This window comes from Sciurus vulgaris, assembly GCF_902686455.1.
Source record: "Sciurus vulgaris genome assembly, chromosome: 16".
Lineage (NCBI taxonomy): Eukaryota > Metazoa > Chordata > Mammalia > Rodentia > Sciuridae > Sciurus > Sciurus vulgaris.
The window spans coordinates 31,563,044-31,580,927 of record NC_136477.1 but is presented as its reverse complement, the minus strand read 5'-3'; the positions used below and the strand labels follow the sequence as shown (position 1 = coordinate 31,580,927).

Genomic DNA, 17,884 nt, shown 5'->3' with positions numbered 1-17,884 from the left:
TCCAAGTGAAATAAAAATATATGTCTGTTGAAAGAAGTGCACAAGAATATTCATAGGTACAGAACACTAAAGAAAGAAATTAAAACCTTAGAAGATGGAAAGATCTCCCATGCTGTTGGATAGGCAGAATTAATATAGTCAAAATGGCCATACTACCAAAGGTGCTATACAGATTTAATGCAATTCCAACTAAAATCCCAGTGACGTTCCTCATAGAAACACAGAAGGCAATCATGAAATTCTTCTGGAAGAATAAGAGACTCAGAATAGCCAAAACAATCCTGAGCAGGAAAAGTGAAGGAGGAGGTATCACAATACCAGACCTTAAACTATACTACAGAGCAATAGTAACAAAAACAACCTGGTGTTGTCACCAAAATAGACAGGTAGACCAGTGGTACAGAATAGAGGACACAGAGACAAACCCACAGAAATAGTTATCTCATACTAGACAAAGATGCCAAAAACATACAATGAAGAAAAAATAACCTCTTCATTAAATGGTGCTGGGAATACTGGAAATCCATATGTGACAAAGTGAAATTAAACCCCTATCTCTCACCTTGCACAAAACTCAACTCAAAATGGATCAAGGACTTAGGAATTAGACCAGAGACCCTGCACCAAATAGATGCAAAGTAGGCTCGAATCTTCATCATGTTGGCTTAGGACCAGACTTTCTTAACAAGACTGTCAGAGTGCAAGAAGTGAAAGCAAGAATCAATAAATGGGATGGATTCAAACTAAAAAGCTTTTTCTCAGCAAAGGAAACAATAATGTGAAGAGAGAGCCTACAGAGTAGGAGAAAATCTTTTCCACATGCACTTCAGATAGAGCACTAAAACTTAAAAATCCTTACACCAAAAATACAAAGAACCCAATCAATAAATGGGTTAAGGAACTGGGCAGACACTTCACAGAAGAAGATATACAAGTGATCAACAAATATATGAAAAAGTGCTCAACATCTCTAGTAACTAGAGAAATGCAAATCAGAGCCATCCTAATATTTCATCCCCCCCCCCCCCATAGAACGGCTATTATCAAGAACACAAGCAATAATAGGTTTTGGCGTGGATGTGGGGAAAAGGCACACTCTTACATTGCTGGAGTTGCAAATTGGTGCAGCCACTCTTGGAAAGCAGTATGGAGATACCTCAGAAAACTTGGAATGGACCCACCGTTTGACCCAGTTGTCCCACCCCTTGGTTTATACCCAAAGGACTTAAAATCAGCATACTATAGTAACACAGCCACATCAATGTTTATAGCAGCTCAATTCACAATAGCTAGATTGTGGAACCAGCCTAGATGCCCTTCAATAGATGAGTGGATAAAGAAACTGTGGTGTTTATACACAATGGAATATTGTTCAGCCACAAGGAAGAATAAAATTGTGGCATTACAGGTAAATAGATGGAGTTGGAGAATATCATGCTAAGTGAAATAAGCCAATCCTAAAAAACCAAAGGCTGAATGTTTTCTTTGATAAGTGATGATGATACATAATGGGAGGGGAGGCAAAGAGGGTAAGAGAAGAATGGAGGAACTTCGGATCACGTAGAGGCAAATGGGGCAGGAGGGGGCAGGAGAAGGAAAGATAGTGGAATGAGACAGACATCATTACCCTGTGATCATATATATTACACGAATGGTATGAATCTACATTGTGTACAACCATAGAAATGAAATCTTATACCCCATTTGTATACAATGAATCAAAATGTTGGCTGTAAAATAAATTTTAAAAAATAATATTCATAGCAGTTTTATTCACAATAGCAAAATGACCTAAATGTTGTTTAACAACAAAATGGATATATTATTTTTATTAATAGAACACTACAGAGCAATAAGAAAGTATAAACTGCTATATCATGTGGCTGAATCTCACAATTTTAAATGAAAGAAGTAACACCAGGGCTGGGGATGTAGCTCAGTGGTAGATTGCTTGCCTAGTATGTATGAGGCCCTGGGTTCAATTCCTAGTACTGAAAAAAAAAAAAAAAAAGTAAAAGTAAAACCAAAGAACACATAGTGTTTGATTCCATTTATGTAAAATGCAACATCAGGTAAGTCTATGATAATAAAAGTTAACAAAGTGTTTGCCTTTGGGGATGTATTTTGTTTATTTCTGGGAGCATGTAAAGGGTCAAAAGGGAAACTTCTAAGGTTGAACATATTCTGTTTTCTTAAGTATTTGCGTGCATTTTTACACCTAGGATTTGTGCAGTTTAACAGATGTGTCTTATATATACCTCTATAAAAAAATAATGTAGATTCATACATATTTCAGATCTGAAAATACTTCACAATAATAACCAATTTGGTATCATTGTGCATTCTTAGCATCTAGATTATGGTTTTAAAATACTGTTTTCCACAGAAAGAAACCAGAGCTTCTTGAAGAGATGGCAGTTCTAGGACTGAGGCTTATGTATGAGATGGAAGAATATACAATAAGACAGCAAGTAAACTGAAAGTGTTGTCAGAAGTACTCAGGATTCAAATCAAAGAGATTCCCACTGGCCAAAATGGTCATCTCCATAAAGAATGAAATATTTAAATTGCCTTTTACTACCTGGGGGCACTTTGCCCCTGAGCTATGTCACAGGTACTCACTTTTTATTTTTGAGTCAGGGTCTTGCTGATTTGCCCAGGCTGAGAGATCCTCCTACTTCAGCCTTCTAAATTGCTGAGATTATAGTTGTATATTACTGCACCTAGTTGATAATGTTTCTCTTTATTGAGGTTCTCAGCTAATAAATACAAGAATGAATGGAATGTCCCTATTTTAATATCCTCAGTGAGTTAATATACCTAGGCTTTGAGCTTCAATACTTCTTATCATTAAAGGAAAAATAACCAAATATGTGCCTCCCGATGAAAAGCATGCCATTTATGAAGTCTTTTCAAACATATGTCAGATCTGAAACTGATCAATATTATACAATTACCAATTTATAGGAAATCCAAAGGCCAGAGGAATGTTATGCCACATCAACAAGGGTACAATCAGCAAAATCCAGACTCTGAGAAATACAAGGCCTAATGATCTTGTTTCTTCAACAAAAGCAACAAACAAGCAATTATAGCAAGGTTACAAGACCCAGTTATTATGCACAAATATATACTTTCCTATATGCCAATAGTAGATTACTAGAATCTGAAATTTAAGTCATTTATATGAGCATCAAAAAATGAAATACCTGAGTACAACTCAGCAAAATTTTATAAGATCTATGAGAAAAACTACAAAACTCTAATAAAAGAAATCAATGATATCAGTAAAATAAATTCAACCAATGAAACCAAACGGAGAGGCATTACATTTTCATGGATAGGAAGATTCAATATTGTTAAGATGTTAATTTTTTCAAGATGGTCTACAGATTTACCACAGTTCCAGTCAAAATGCTACCAAGTTATTTTGTGAATTGATTCCAAAGTTAATGTGGAAAACTGATTCCAAACTGATTCCAAAGTTAATGTGGAAAAGGAAAAGAACCAGAAAAGCCCTTGTGATACTGAAGGAAAGCAAAGTAAGAGGATTGGTGCTAATTGATTTTAAGATTGGGTAGACAAAAGGATCAGTGGTGCAGAATAGAGAGTAAGAAATGAGTCACAAATATATATTCAACTTTGACAAAGGAGCAAAATGATTTCAGTGGAGAAATGTTTTCAACAAATGATGTTAGAACAATTGGGCATCTATATGCAAAAAAAAACTCCATGCAGACAAACCTTGTAACTTCCATAAAGTCCAACTCAAAATGGTGTGGGTACCTAAAAGTAAAGCAAAACTTCTAGAAGAAAGCATAGGAAATAATTAATCTAAGTGACCTTGGATTTGACAGTTGGTTTTTAGCTACAACACCAAAAACACTGCTCATGAAAAAAAAATACAAGTTGGACTTTATTAACATTAAAAGCCTCTCTGAGGCTGTGAGTGACCAAATTGGAAGACTGAGGCAGGAGGATCACAAGTTGGAGGCTAGCCTCTGCAACTTAGTGCGACTCTGTCTTACAATTTAAAAAGATGAGAAGAAGGGCCTGGGATGTGGCTCAGTGGAAAGCATCTCTGGGTTCAATCCCTAGTACCTAAAAAACAAACAAACAAACAAAAAAACCCCCACCAAAACCTCTCATACAAAAATACTGTTAAGAGAATGAAAGGGCAAACCATAGACTGGAAGAAAATATTTACCAAACATATCCACTTAAAGGACTGGTGTCCAGCATATATAAAGAATTCTTAAGTAGTAAGAAAACAGTCCAATTTTTTAAATGGGCAAAACATCTAAATAGATATTTAACCAAAGAAGATATAAAGATGGTATAGAAGTATATGAAAAGATGTTTATTATCTTATGTCACTAGGGAATTGAAAATTGAAACGATGTGATACCAGTGTATACCTATTGGGAGAGCTAAATTTTAAAAATCAACATAAAATGGCAAGATGCAGAGGTACAGGAAGTGGTCAGTATTCAAATGGTACAGCTACTTTGAAGACAATTTGGCAGTTTTTTTTTTTTCAAAACTAAATGTAAACTTTACAATCTAACAGTCACACTCCTAGGTATTAATCCAGATAAATAGAAAACTTGGCACAAAAACTGTATAATCAGAAAAATTAGATTATACTCTATGTATTTGTGATCTATCAAAATGTATAAATGCATTCTATTGTCATGTACAACTAATTAGAACAAATAAAAAAAATTTTTTTGAACTTTACACAAGCAGCTGGGGTTGTGGCTCAGTAGTAGAGCACTTGCCTAGTACATGTGAAGCACTGGGTTTCATCCTCAGCACCACATAAAAATTAAAGGTATTGCATCCGTCTCCACTAAAAAAAATTATTAATAAAAACCCTTTACACACGTTTATGGCAGTGTTATTCATAATCACCCCAAACTGAAAGCATCCAAATTTCCAGCAATAGATGAAAGGATAATGGGCGTAACCATACAGTGAAATATTATTTGGTGATAAAAAAGCAATCTATTATGCCATGAAAAAACATGGAGGACCTTTAGTGCATATTACGCAGTTAAAAAAAAACCTGAATGGTACATGATTGTGGTACATGATTCTAATTATATCATGTTCTGGAAAAGATCAGTGGTTTCCAGGGGTGCATCAGGAAAAAGGGAGGATGAATAAATGAAGCCCAGACAATTTTTAGGACAGCAAACTATTATACGTTTTCTTGTAGTAGTAGATACAAGACATGATACTTTTAGTAAAACCCATATAACTAACCATATTCACCAAGAGTGAAGTTTCATATAAACTGTTGGACTTTAGTTAATAATAATGTATCAATATTGATCCATTAATTCTAACAAATGTACCACACAAATGCAATTGTGTGTTCAGGGGAAGGAGTGTATATGGTGACTATACTCTTATTTTTACTTTAAATAAACATTTAAAGGGAAAGTTGGTAAATATTAGTGACATGTTAAAATAATGCATGTGCAAAACAGATATTTTGTAAGATGTAACAAATTAATCAAAAAGGCAGGGAAAAGCTATAGTAAATTAGTGGTTCAAGAGTGACAGGTTTTCTCTGAGATGGAAATAAGATAAACATCTCTTTATTACCAGTTCTATTTATCATGGTATTAGAGAAGATCATAGCCACTGCAATAAAGCTTTAAAAAAAAAAAAAGAAATAGTATAATTATTAGAAAGGAAGAAAATTGTCTATTCACAGGTGAATTGGTTTTCTATGTAGAAAATTATTACAAAGAATAGATGAATTTAGAAACATCGCTGGATACAAGGTCAATATGTGAAAATTAACTATAGATACTAGCAACAATTAGAAAGTGACATTTAGAATATTCCATTTTAATATTAATGACAAAATAGAGGAAAAAAACAACAATGCGCAAAGTATCTACATGGAAAACTATAAATGTCACTGGGAGAAATTAAAGGACTTCTGAATAGTGAATTAGAAGATGTAATATTGTAAAAAAAAATCTCAGGGTTCCCAAAGTTTTCTATAGCTTCAGTGTAATACCAGTAAATGTTTCAGAAAGTTTTGTTGTAGAAGTTGATATGCTGACTGTAAAACTTCGGTGGAAATTCCAAGGATCAAGAACAACCAGGATAACCTTGGTGAATAACAGCAAAGTTGATGGATATTAATTTTTAAAAGTTACATTGAGTTATATTAATTAAAATAGGACCATACTAATGCAAAGATAGACTTGTGGAACAGATTATGAAGTCCATGGGTGCTACCTCAATGCTTAACTCATGATTGTATGGTTACTACATTTGAGTAGGAAGCAATTTCCAGGAAAAAGATGTTTTGGAGACACCAGAAGTGTTTCCTACTCCTCTCGCTGTTTCTATTACTAATATCCCTGGCTTTGTCATTCAGAGCATTAAATTGGTTCATCAAAACATGAGTCTTGGGGCTGGGGTTGTGGCTCAGTGGTTGAGCGCTTGCCTAGCATGTGTGAGGCACTGGGTTCAATTCTCAACACCACGTACAAATAAATGAATAAAATAAAGGTCCATCAACATCTAAAAGATATTTTTAAAAAAATGAGTTGAATTGGCTTAGTCTGCATTTTGGCAGTTTGAACTTTCATCATGCCTATTTGTACAAATTCAGTTACTTTCAGTTTAAAGGTGTATGCGTTGGGGAATAATATAAATACTTCAGGCAATGTACTTTTTCATTCAGTAACCATGAAACTGAGTAGTAAACATGAGATGAGAAATGTGAGTTTCTGTTCCACTTCTTCTCTCCTGTGTGTCTCCAGGCTCACTAAATGAAAACTATTTCATCAGGTCGTTGCAATTGAAGAATTAGCATCTAGTTCAATCCTGGGGGTAAAATAGCTATATAGGTTAAACTCTCTAAGGTCATGGATTTGGGCCCTCTAGCCAGACCCCTTGGGTTCAAATCCTAACTCCACCCTTAATATCTGTGCGGTTTGATCAGGTAACTTAACTTTGCTGTGCTCAGTGTCCTTATTTGTAAAATGAAGATTATAATAGTATACACCTTGTAGCATCATTGTGTCAAGTGATGCCTAAGATGAACCATGGCTCGCACATGATGCAAAAACAATTTTAACTATTACTACTATCAAGAGTCGGTAGAAATAAATAATTTTTTTTAAAAAAGTTGGTAGAGCATGTAGTTCTCCAGGTGGTACATGTTAAACTGATTTTCAAGGGAAACTTGGTTAACTCCTTTTCCACCTTCATCTTATTCTTTAGAATCCAGCCCTGGTGTGAAATGTGGTTTTACTGTACCTGACTAATTTCTCTGTCTGGTGGTTGACTTTTTAGGGAATTGACGGTTGTGGCTCCTTGCGGAATGGTCATATGGCATGGAGGATGGCTTTTGGGGGTAGGAGGGCTGTGGATTAGACAGGATATATTCCTGTAGAGTCAGTGTATGTTTATAGACACCCGATATACATTTAATATAAGTACTTAAGTGCACATATTTCAGTCACCAGCATTTTCTTCTGTACAAAAATCCACCTAGTCTTTCAAGGTTAATGCAGCCCTTTTTATGCCTGTCTCTTACTTTTTGCTAAAGCCTTTATTGTAGAATGACATCTGTGCAATCTCTAGTCCCACGTGCTGCCTGTGGGTGCATTTTGTAGCAAACAGTGCTCTGGCATTTTAGGGTTGTGCTATCCATTCCTGCCTCCATGGATTTTTAACTCATCACTGATTGTTCTTTTGAAAAATGTTTAGGAACCTTATAGGTGACCATTCGCCATCTCATCCCTTCCACACATACGGGCACAGACTCTTACTTACCTTTCACAACTACCAAAATTGAAGCATAGAATTGTCCACACGTTGTTTCCAGCTGGCACTCGATGGCACCTCAGTGCACACAATTTGCTCACTACTATCATCGGCAGCTCCTCTCTGCTGCCAGAATGTTGGGACCTCCCTGAGGCCCCTGCACACTGGCAGCTACTGCTTCCTCTAAGAGGCTTTACTGATGTAGGCCTGTTTTTTTGTTTGCTTCTCCTTACTCCTCCCCTCTCCCCCGCCCCATGGTTTCTTGACTTTTGCTGAGGAAGACTGAACTAATGAGCTCCATCTTTTTGCCAAGTGAACAAATACCTCAAATGGGTTTTACCGTTTAGCTTTTTTGGGCCATATTATTTGAGGCTTAAACATCTGAGTCTGTTCGGTGCACCTACCACCAAAAGAACAGTTTGTGCTGTGTGCTAGGGACCTTAGAATTAGCCACTTCCTGGGACATTAGAGAGCTGACCTTTGAATAGAACTAGTTAGGGTCTACTTTCTCATGTTTATTTCCTAGAACAAGAGAAACTAATCTTTAATTCTGTTTTAAGAGAATTTGTATAGTGTGTCTGAAGCAGCTTATGAGCATGTAATCATTTAATATTTCATAGTAGGGAATGTAAATTGTTGTGCACTTGTGTGTTGCAAACTGAGGAATCTTGGGCTGAGGTTGTAGCTCAGTGGTGGAGCACTTGACTCACACATGTGAGGCACTGGGTTCAATCCTCAGCACCACATAAAAATAAATAAAGGTATTGTGTTCATCTGCAACTACAAATTTTTTTTAGAAATTGGGGAATCTTGAAAAATATACATCTCCAGAAGGTGCTTTAAATTTTATCTTTCATGATATGATTATTCTAAAATGTTAATGCTGTCTCGTTTTGTGTTTTCCTCTTTTTTTCCAGAATATTTTCCTTCTTGGACATAGTAACTTTGTGCCGATGTGCACAGATTTCCAAGGTAGAGTGAATACTAGATTTTTTATCAATACATATCAATCAATACATATCAGTCTTCATTAGTCTAAGGATGAATTTTAGTTCAAATAAGCCATTAAATTAAAATTTTATCTCATTTAATAGAATACAGCATAATAGTTTCACATTTGTTTATTAACTTGATAAACATTGAGAATAAAAGTTTGGAAATAGAAAGGTTGCATCAAGACCTTCTTTAATTTGTTTCTCAATAAGTATCTCTCACCCTATCCCTCTTCTTTTACCGCCCACCTCCCAGGCTTGGAACATCTTAGCCCTGGACGGAAGCAACTGGCAAAGAATAGATCTTTTTAACTTTCAAACAGATGTAGAGGTAAGTTACTTAACTTTGTTTTAGAAGACTTTTTTAAAGATAAACTGTTTCCTCTTTTCTGTTTTTTTTTTTTTAATTTTGCAGTATTTAGGTGAGAGAAACAGAAAAACAAAACCTGGAAGATATTTGCATACATCACGACCAAAATTCCACTGTACTTTACTTTTGTTCTTTATTAGAAACAGATTGCTTTTCTCCCTTATTCATGTTTATACTCTGAGTGTTACCTCTGCTTTTTAAAGTATCACACCTACATCCTTAACACCTGGTTTAGTGCTTTGACCTTAGGAGGCTTGATCTGAAAGATTTACTGGGAATTGTAATTCAGCATCAAGAATGGAGAAGGGGCAGGAACAAAAGCCAAAGAGTGAGACTGAAGTTCTGAAGTGTCACCCCAGCTCTGCCACTTAGCCATGTAATCTCAGTGCTTCTGTTTTATTCTCTGCAAAATAAATAAATAATTTTAAAGCCTTTTGTTATGCCAGGATTCTTGAACTGGGGTGTGGCTCAGTGGTAGAGTATTTGCCTAGCAAATAGGAGATCCTAGATTAAGGCCCCTGCCCTGGCTGGGGAATGTGTGATTGTAGTATATATATGTATACATACACATATATAGTATATGTATATGTATGTAATACACACAAATATATAAATAAAATTTCAGGATTCTACATATTTATGTGGAAATCCAAAATTAACTCCTTTTAAGGTTGGTAAAGCAGACTACATGAGGAAAGTATTTTAAAGTGATTTTTAGTCAGGTGCTGTAATCCCAGTGGCTTGAGAGGCTGAGACAGGAGGATTATGAGTTCAAAGCTAGCCTCAACAATGGTGAGTTGCTAAGCAACTCAGTGAGACCCTGTCTCTAAATAAAATACAAAATAGGAGTGGGGATGTGGCTCAGTGGTAAAGTGCCCTTGAGTTCAATCCCCAGTACTAAAAAAAAAAAAAAAAAAAAAAAAAAAAAAAAAAAAGATTTTAATATAAAATACCAAATTTCAAACCAAATAGTAAGGGGGTGGATTAATAAAGAGCATTGCATAGAGTAATTGTCTAGAGTACTGGTCTAAGGGTTTTGGGATACTTAAGTTTTTATCTACCCAATGTTAGTAAAACCCTATTCATTTCCATTTTAGACAGTGGAATTGCATTGTAAATCACTTCACTTATGTTGAAGTTTCTCAAGAGTATTTTACCAAGGTGTGTGTTTTGCGCTTTAATGGGTAAGGAAATGATCATGTTTAACAATGAAGCAATTTCCTGCTAGTTACTTTACTTGATGGAAGAGCTAATGGCCAATTTTAGGCCCTTTACTCCTCCTTCACCCTCTCTCCCTCTCTCCCCCCCTCCCTCTCTCTCTCTCCTCCTCTTCCCCCTCCTCTTCCCTCCCCCTCCCTCCCAGAACTGGGGATTGAACCCAAGGGTGCTCTGTCACTGATCTGCATCCCATGTCGTTTTATTTTCAGACAGAGTCTCATTAAGTTTTTCATTCTGGCCTTGAATTTATGATTCCCCTGCCTCAGGCTCCTGAATCACTGGGATTACAGGCTTGTGCCACTGTGCCCAGCTCCTTTACTCCCTTCTCTGGGTTACTTGCTGCTTGAGAGTCTTTGGCCCCCATTCTAAACCAATGAAGCAATCACCTCAGCAAATAGGGCAGAGCACAGGATTTTCCACAGTTGGTTTTAGAACCTCATGGGTCCTCACATATTGTGGTGCTCTGACTTTGGAAAGGGCAGGAACCTCAGGGATTCATGTCCATCTAGAAGTTAAGTTTTAGTTACTGGTTTAGAATGTGGTCCTTAAATTAGGTGTTTATTAATGTTCTTTCCAGAGTTAGGTAGAAATTATCACAAGTGCCCCACCCACCCAAATTTGCCAGCATTTCATACCAGTGTAATTCCTCTTCAAACCAATAATCTCTATTCATTGTGTTTACTTAGTGATGTTGAAAAGAATGGTAAATTCTCAAAATGTCATTCTTGCCGGTCATAAGAGTCATTATTTTGAAAGAATTTGGCAAACTATTTTTCTGTAGTGCTTAGTATCTCTCCAGTTTTGATGATTTTTCCAAACTATACAACTTTTTGGAAAGTACACTAAGAACTTTTAAAATCAGTTATTATGAAATACAATTTCAATTAAACGTAACTACATTGATTGAAGAATTTTAGCTGACTGCTGATTTTCACCTAATACTACCTATACACATTGTAGAAATACTTAAGAGAATGTCCAGTAAACAGGAAGCTGGTTTATGGTTCACTCATTGTATAAACAATTACATTTGAAAATCTGAAATAGCTGGCACCAAGGTTTCAGTGTTGTTTCATATCATTTAGTTTCCCTTTTGGACTAGCAACTTAAATCCAGATTGAATTATGAACCAAGACTGATCTTCTCATAGTCTTTAAACATCTGTATACTCAGCCTAGGAAGCATTCTATGAATAAAGAGATGGTCTCAAAGACATGCCCTTATGGGTAAGTTTAGGGAAGAAAGAAGATGCCAAGGATCAGCATGAACTCATTAATAGTCCTTACCATGTGCCAGACACTGCTCTAAGCACTTTATATTTCCTACTACAGTTGTTCCTCTTTAAATACACCATATTGAAAAAACTGAGGCACAGAAAAGTAGAGTAACTTCCTAAGGTGACTTACCTATTAAGGAATATAGGCTTTGGCAAACAAAGACTGTGTCCTAAAAAGGACTACATGTAAGAATGGAAGATAAATCCATCCCAAAGAGATACATAAAACCCAACATAGGAATATAAGAAATATGAAAAAAAGAAGGTAACATGACACTTTCTAAAGATCATAATTCACCAGCAATGTCTTTGACTTCAAAGACATTGAAGTGGCTGAAATACCAGATGAAGAATTCAAAAGAATGATTGTAAAATTGATCAGTGAATTCTAAGAGAACACAGAAAAACAACTGAATAAATTAAAGAAGTCAGTACAGGGTATGAAATGAGAAATTAAATAAAGAGATAGAAATATTGAAAAAGAACTAAGCAGAAGTCTCAGAAATGAAAGACAAATCAAATAAAATGTTCAGTTCAAAGCCTCTGTAATAGTACACTGAGGTGAAGACCGAATCTCAGAGCTGGAATGAAGCAGCCAGCCTTGAACGTGCACACAGTATTAAAAAAAAGGAAAATGAGTAACCATGACTAGAATATAAAAGAACTCTAGGACAACATTAAGAAACCAAATTTTAAGAATCATTGGAATTGAAGAGAGTTGTAAGATGCAGGTTAATGGTATGGATAACTTCTTCAGGGAAATAATAACAGAAAAATGTCTAAACCTCGAGAATGAGATGGATAGCCAGATATAGGAGGTATTCAGAACTCCAAATAGTCAAAAAAGAACCTCATTATAACCCATTATAATTAAAATGCTTAACATACAGACTAAGGATAGAATTTTTAAACCCTCAAGAGAATTTCAGTTTGCATTTACAGGCAAGCCAGTCAAAATTACCTTTGATTTTCAACACGAACTCTAAAAATCAAGGTGGGCTTAGAATGATGTGTTCTAGGCCCTGAAAGAAAATAACTGTGAACCAAGATTGGTATATTCAGCAAAGCTATCCTTCAGAATCAAAGCCAAAATACAAACTTCCAAGATAAGCAGAAACTAAAATAATTCATGACTATTAAGCCAACTGTAGAAAAATATTTAAATACTACACACAGAAGAAATTTAAAAAAAACAAACCCCAGAGATCACAAATGAACAAAGCTCATGTGCAGAGTAGCTAAGCAAATGAGATATAAGACCAAATTAAATATTAGAAATAAATTAAAATGGCAAGGTGTGATAAACATCTCTCTATAACAACATTGAATGTAAATCATCTTAACTCTCCAAGTAAAAGACATAGCCTAGCAAAATGGATTAAAAAGTAAGACTTAACTATATGTTGTTTGCAGGAGACCTATCTTACAGGCAGAGACAGCCACAGGCTGAATGTGAATTGGTATACAATGCAAATGGAGCCTGAGAACAAGCAGGAGTAGCTACTCTCATATCCAACAAAGAAAACTTCAAGCCAGAATTAGTCAGAAGAGACAAAAGAAGGTCACTTAATAAAGGGGAAAAAATCCAACAAGAAGATGAAATAATAATAAATAGCTGGACACTATGGTGTATGACTGTAATCCCAGTGACTTGGGAGGCTGAGGCAAGAGGATAATGGGTTCAAAGCCAACCTCAGCAAAAGCAAGGTGCTAAGCAACTTAATGAGACCCTGTCTCTAAATAAAATTCAAAATAGGGCTGAGGATGTGGCTTAGTGGCCAAGTGCCCATGAGTTCAATCCCTGGTATCCCCCCAAGCAAAAAAAAATAATAAAAAATATTTATGCCCCAATCTTTGGTGTACCTAATTGCATAAAGCAGATGCTACTCAGGACTCACATAGACAGACTATGGTCCAGTGATACTGGGTGATTTCAACGCATCTCTCTCACCAATAGGTCATCTAGACATAAACTCAGTAAAGACTTTTCAAACCTAAAATATATTGTAAATCAAATGGAATTAACACACAGCTACAGAATATTTCATCCAACAGCTGAATTCACTTGCTTCTCAGGTGTTCATGGAATCTTTTTAAAAATAGACCATATTTTAAGCCATAATGTGCATGCCTATAATCCCAGCAGCTAGAGAAACTGAGGCAGGAGGACTGTGAATTCAAAAGCCAGCCCCAGCAAAAGCAAGGCGCTAAGCAACTCAGTGAGACCCTCTTTCTAAATAAAAATACAAAATAGGGCTGGGGATGTGGCTCAGGGGTTGAGTGCCCCTGAGTTCAATCCCCATTACCACTCCCCCCCAAAATTGACATAATTCCTATATCTTGTCTAATCATAAAGGAATAAAATTAGAAATCAGCACACGCGCGCGTGCGCACACACACACACACACACACACACACACACAGAAACTGTATAAATGCATGGAGATTGAAAAATATACTTTTGAATGATGAATGGGTTATAGAAATAGTCAGGAGAAAATTTTTTTAATTATTTAAAATCAAACAAGAATAGTGATACAACATACCGGAAACTCTGAGACACTATGAAGGCATTTCTAAGAGGAAAGTTTATAGCTATGAGTGCTTACATAAGAAAATCAGAAAGAACCCAAATAAACAACCTAATTATGCATCTAAGACCCTTGAAAAACAAGAACAAACCACTTCCAAAATCAGTAGAAGGAAATAATTAAGATCGGAGCTAAAATCATTGAAATAGAGAATGAAACAACAGTACAAGGAATAATAAAATGAAGAGTTGGTTCTTTGAAAAGATAAACAAGATTAATAAACCCTTAGCCAAATTAGCCAAAAGAAAGGAGAGAAAACCCAAATTAATAAAATTAGAGATGAAATGGAAAAATCACCACAGACATTGTAGAAATCCAGAGAATCACTGGGGACTATTTTGAAAACTTATACTAGAATAAATTGAAAAACCTAGAAGAAATGGATATAATTCTAGACACAAATGACCTGCCAAAATTAAGAGGACAAATAAAACCTAAACAGGCCAATAACTAGCAGTCAGATAGAAGCACTAATACAAAGTCTTCCAACAAAATGCCCAGAACCAGATGGGTTCTCAGCTGAACTCTACCATATGTTTAAAGAACAACTAATACCAATGTTTCTCAAATTATTCCATGAAATAGAAAGGCACTTCCAAGTTCATTCTATGAAGCCAGTATCACCCTCATACCGAACCAGATGACACACCAAAGAAAGAAAACTACAATGACTCTGATGAACTTAAATGCAAAAGTCCTTAATAAAATATTAGCAAATCATACTCAGAAACATTAAGATCATACATCATAGCCAAGTTGGTTTTATTCCAGGGTTCCAAGAATGATTTAACATATACAAATTGTAATTCACCACATAAATAGAATTAAGGACAAAAATCATATGGTCATCTCAATAGATGCAGATAAAGCCTTTGACAAAATTCAGCACCCATTTTGATAAAGACACTGAAGAAAGTAGGTATAGAAGGAACTTACCTTGATATCATAAAGGCTTACATGAGATAAACTCAAAACCAACATCATGGGAAAAACTAAAAGCATTTCCTTTAATATCTGGAACAAGACAAAGATATCCACTCTCACCCACTCTTATTCAATATAGTAGTAGAAATTCTAGCCAGAGCAATTAGGCAAAAGAAGGAGATAAAAGAGATTAAAAGTGGGAAAGGAAGAAGTCACTACAGATGATACGATCCTATACTTAGAAGATCCCAAAACTTCCATCAGGAGACTGCTAGTTAATAAACAAATTCAGCAAAGTAGGAGGTTACAAAATCAACATACAAAAATCAATAGCTTTCTTTTCTTTTTTTTTTTTATTGTAAACAAATGGGATACATGTTGTTTCTCTATTTGTACATGGAGTAAAGGCATACCATTTGTGTAATCATAAATTTACATAGGGTAATGTTGTTTGATTCATTCTGTTATTTTTTTGTAGAGTGCCTGACTCGCATGCTGGAGGCCCAGGTTCAAGTCCCAAGCACTGTGGGATTGTGGAAATAGCTTCCTTATATACCAATAATGAATCTGTTGAGAAAGGCAGGATGGAATAGGGATAGTGGAATGAATCTGACCAGCTTTCCTATGTACATATGTGAATATACCACAGTGAATCTCACTATCATGTACATCCACAAGACGCTAATTTTATAAAAGCTATAAGCAGCAGAAAGATCAGTAGAGGGGAGGGAATGGGATGAAGGAAGGGGACTGAATTAGAACAAATTATATTCCATGCTTTTATAATTATGTCAAAATGAATTGTAGGGCTGGGTTGTAGCTCAGTGGTAGACTGCTTGCCTAGTATGTGTGAGGCACTGGGTTCAATTCTCAGTACCACATATAAATAAATAAGGTCCACTGAAAACTAAAAAATATTTTAAAAATGAATCCTAATGTTATATGTAACTAAAAAGAACCAATTTAAAAAAGAAAAAAACAAAAACAGGAAAGCAATCCTACTTTTAGTAGCCTCAAAAAAAGTGAAGTACTTGGGAATAAATCTAACCAAGAAGGTGAAAGAGCTGTACAATGAAACTAGATAACACTGAAAAAAATAAATAAAGAAGACCTCAGAATACTTTGGATTAGACAGAGGGGCATGAAATGAGTGGGGGGGGGTATAGGGGTAGGAAGGGAAAGTAGAATGAATTGGACATTATTAGCCTACGTGCATATATGACTACATGACCTGTGTAACTCTACATCATGTACAGCAAGAAGAATGAGAAGTTAACCAGTTATGTATGGTGTGTCTGTCAAAATGCATTCTGTCATTTTGTATAACTGATTAGAACAAATTTTAAAAATTGAGAAAAAAAGACCTCAGAAGATGGAAAGACCTTCCATGTTTATGGATAGGTAGAATTAATAGAGTTTAAAAGTCCATATGGAAGAATAAATAAAAGACTGAGACTATACAAAACAATTCTAAGCCAAAAAAAACAATGGTAGAGGCATCACAATACCTGACTTCAAACTATACTACAGTGCTATAATAATAAAAACTGCATGGTACTGACATGAAAATAGACATATAAACCAAAGGAACAGAATAGAGGGCACAGAGACAGTCCCATACATCTAGTCATTTGATCCTAGACAAAATGTGCCAAAAACATACATTGTAGAAAAGACAAATCGTGCTGGGGAAACTGGCAATTTGTATGTAGAAGAATGAGAATAGATTTTTATCTCTTACCCTGCACAAAAGGCAACTCAAAATGGTTCATTTAATTCTTAAATTAGGCCAGAAACTGCAACTTTCAGAAGAAAATACAGGGTCAACACTCCAACATAAGGGTGTAAGCAATGACTTTCTCAGTAGAACTCCCCAGTAAAGTTCACAAAATAATGCCAAGAAGTATTCTGGACAACAAACGAAACAAGAATGTGAAGAGAACCTGCAGAAGGAGAGAAAATCGTTGCCAGCTACTCTTCTGACAGAGGATTAATGTTCAGAATATATAAAGAACTCAAAAAATCTCAACACCAAAAAATAACCCAATTAATAAATGAGCAAATGAATTAAATAGATGCTTCTCAAAAGAAGAAATACAGATGGCCACAAATATGAAAAAATCAACATTGTCAGCAATTAGGGAAATGCAAATTAAAACTAAACTGAGGTCTCATCTTGCTCCAGTTAGAATGGCATCCGTTAAGAATACAAACAATAACAGTGCTGGAGAGGCTTGGGAGAAGAGAAACGCTCTTACACTGTTGGTGGGATTGTAAAATAGTGCAACCACTATGGAAATCGAAATGGAGGTTCCTCAAAAAACGAGGCACCATGTGATCCAGCTATACCACTCCACATTATGTCATTTGCATGTCTTATATGTGGGAGCTAGAGAGGGAAAAGGAAAAGAAACGGGGGTGGTGACTCTCGGGAAAATCAAAGGGAGTCAGTAGAGTAGAGGAAAGACACCAGGTGGGGAGAGGAGAGGAGGGAACTATTTGCCAAATTACATTGTAGTATCGAGTACATGCACAAATTTGTAACAAATATCACCACTCTGTATAATTATAATGCATTAATAGAAAATATGGGCAGGAGGGAGAGTGTAGGTACCTTGAATGGTGGGGTTAGGAACCGTGTCACTCAAAAGACAGAGTAAAGCATCCAGGGGTCAAGTGTCACTCTTTCCTGAATAAGTATGGTTGCTCTGAG

At 35.7% G+C, this 17,884-nt stretch overlaps 1 protein-coding gene across 1 annotated transcript in view; it reads left to right on the top strand.

Annotated features, from left to right (window-relative positions):
- FBXL2 (F-box and leucine rich repeat protein 2) overlaps positions 1 to 17,884 on the top strand; it is a 95,293-nt gene that overhangs the window by 40,066 nt on the left and 37,343 nt on the right. The window contains 2 exon segments of the mRNA XM_079114241.1: positions 8,718 to 8,772; positions 9,049 to 9,123. Of these exon segments, the coding sequence (XP_078970367.1) occupies positions 8,718 to 8,772; positions 9,049 to 9,123 (130 nt within the window).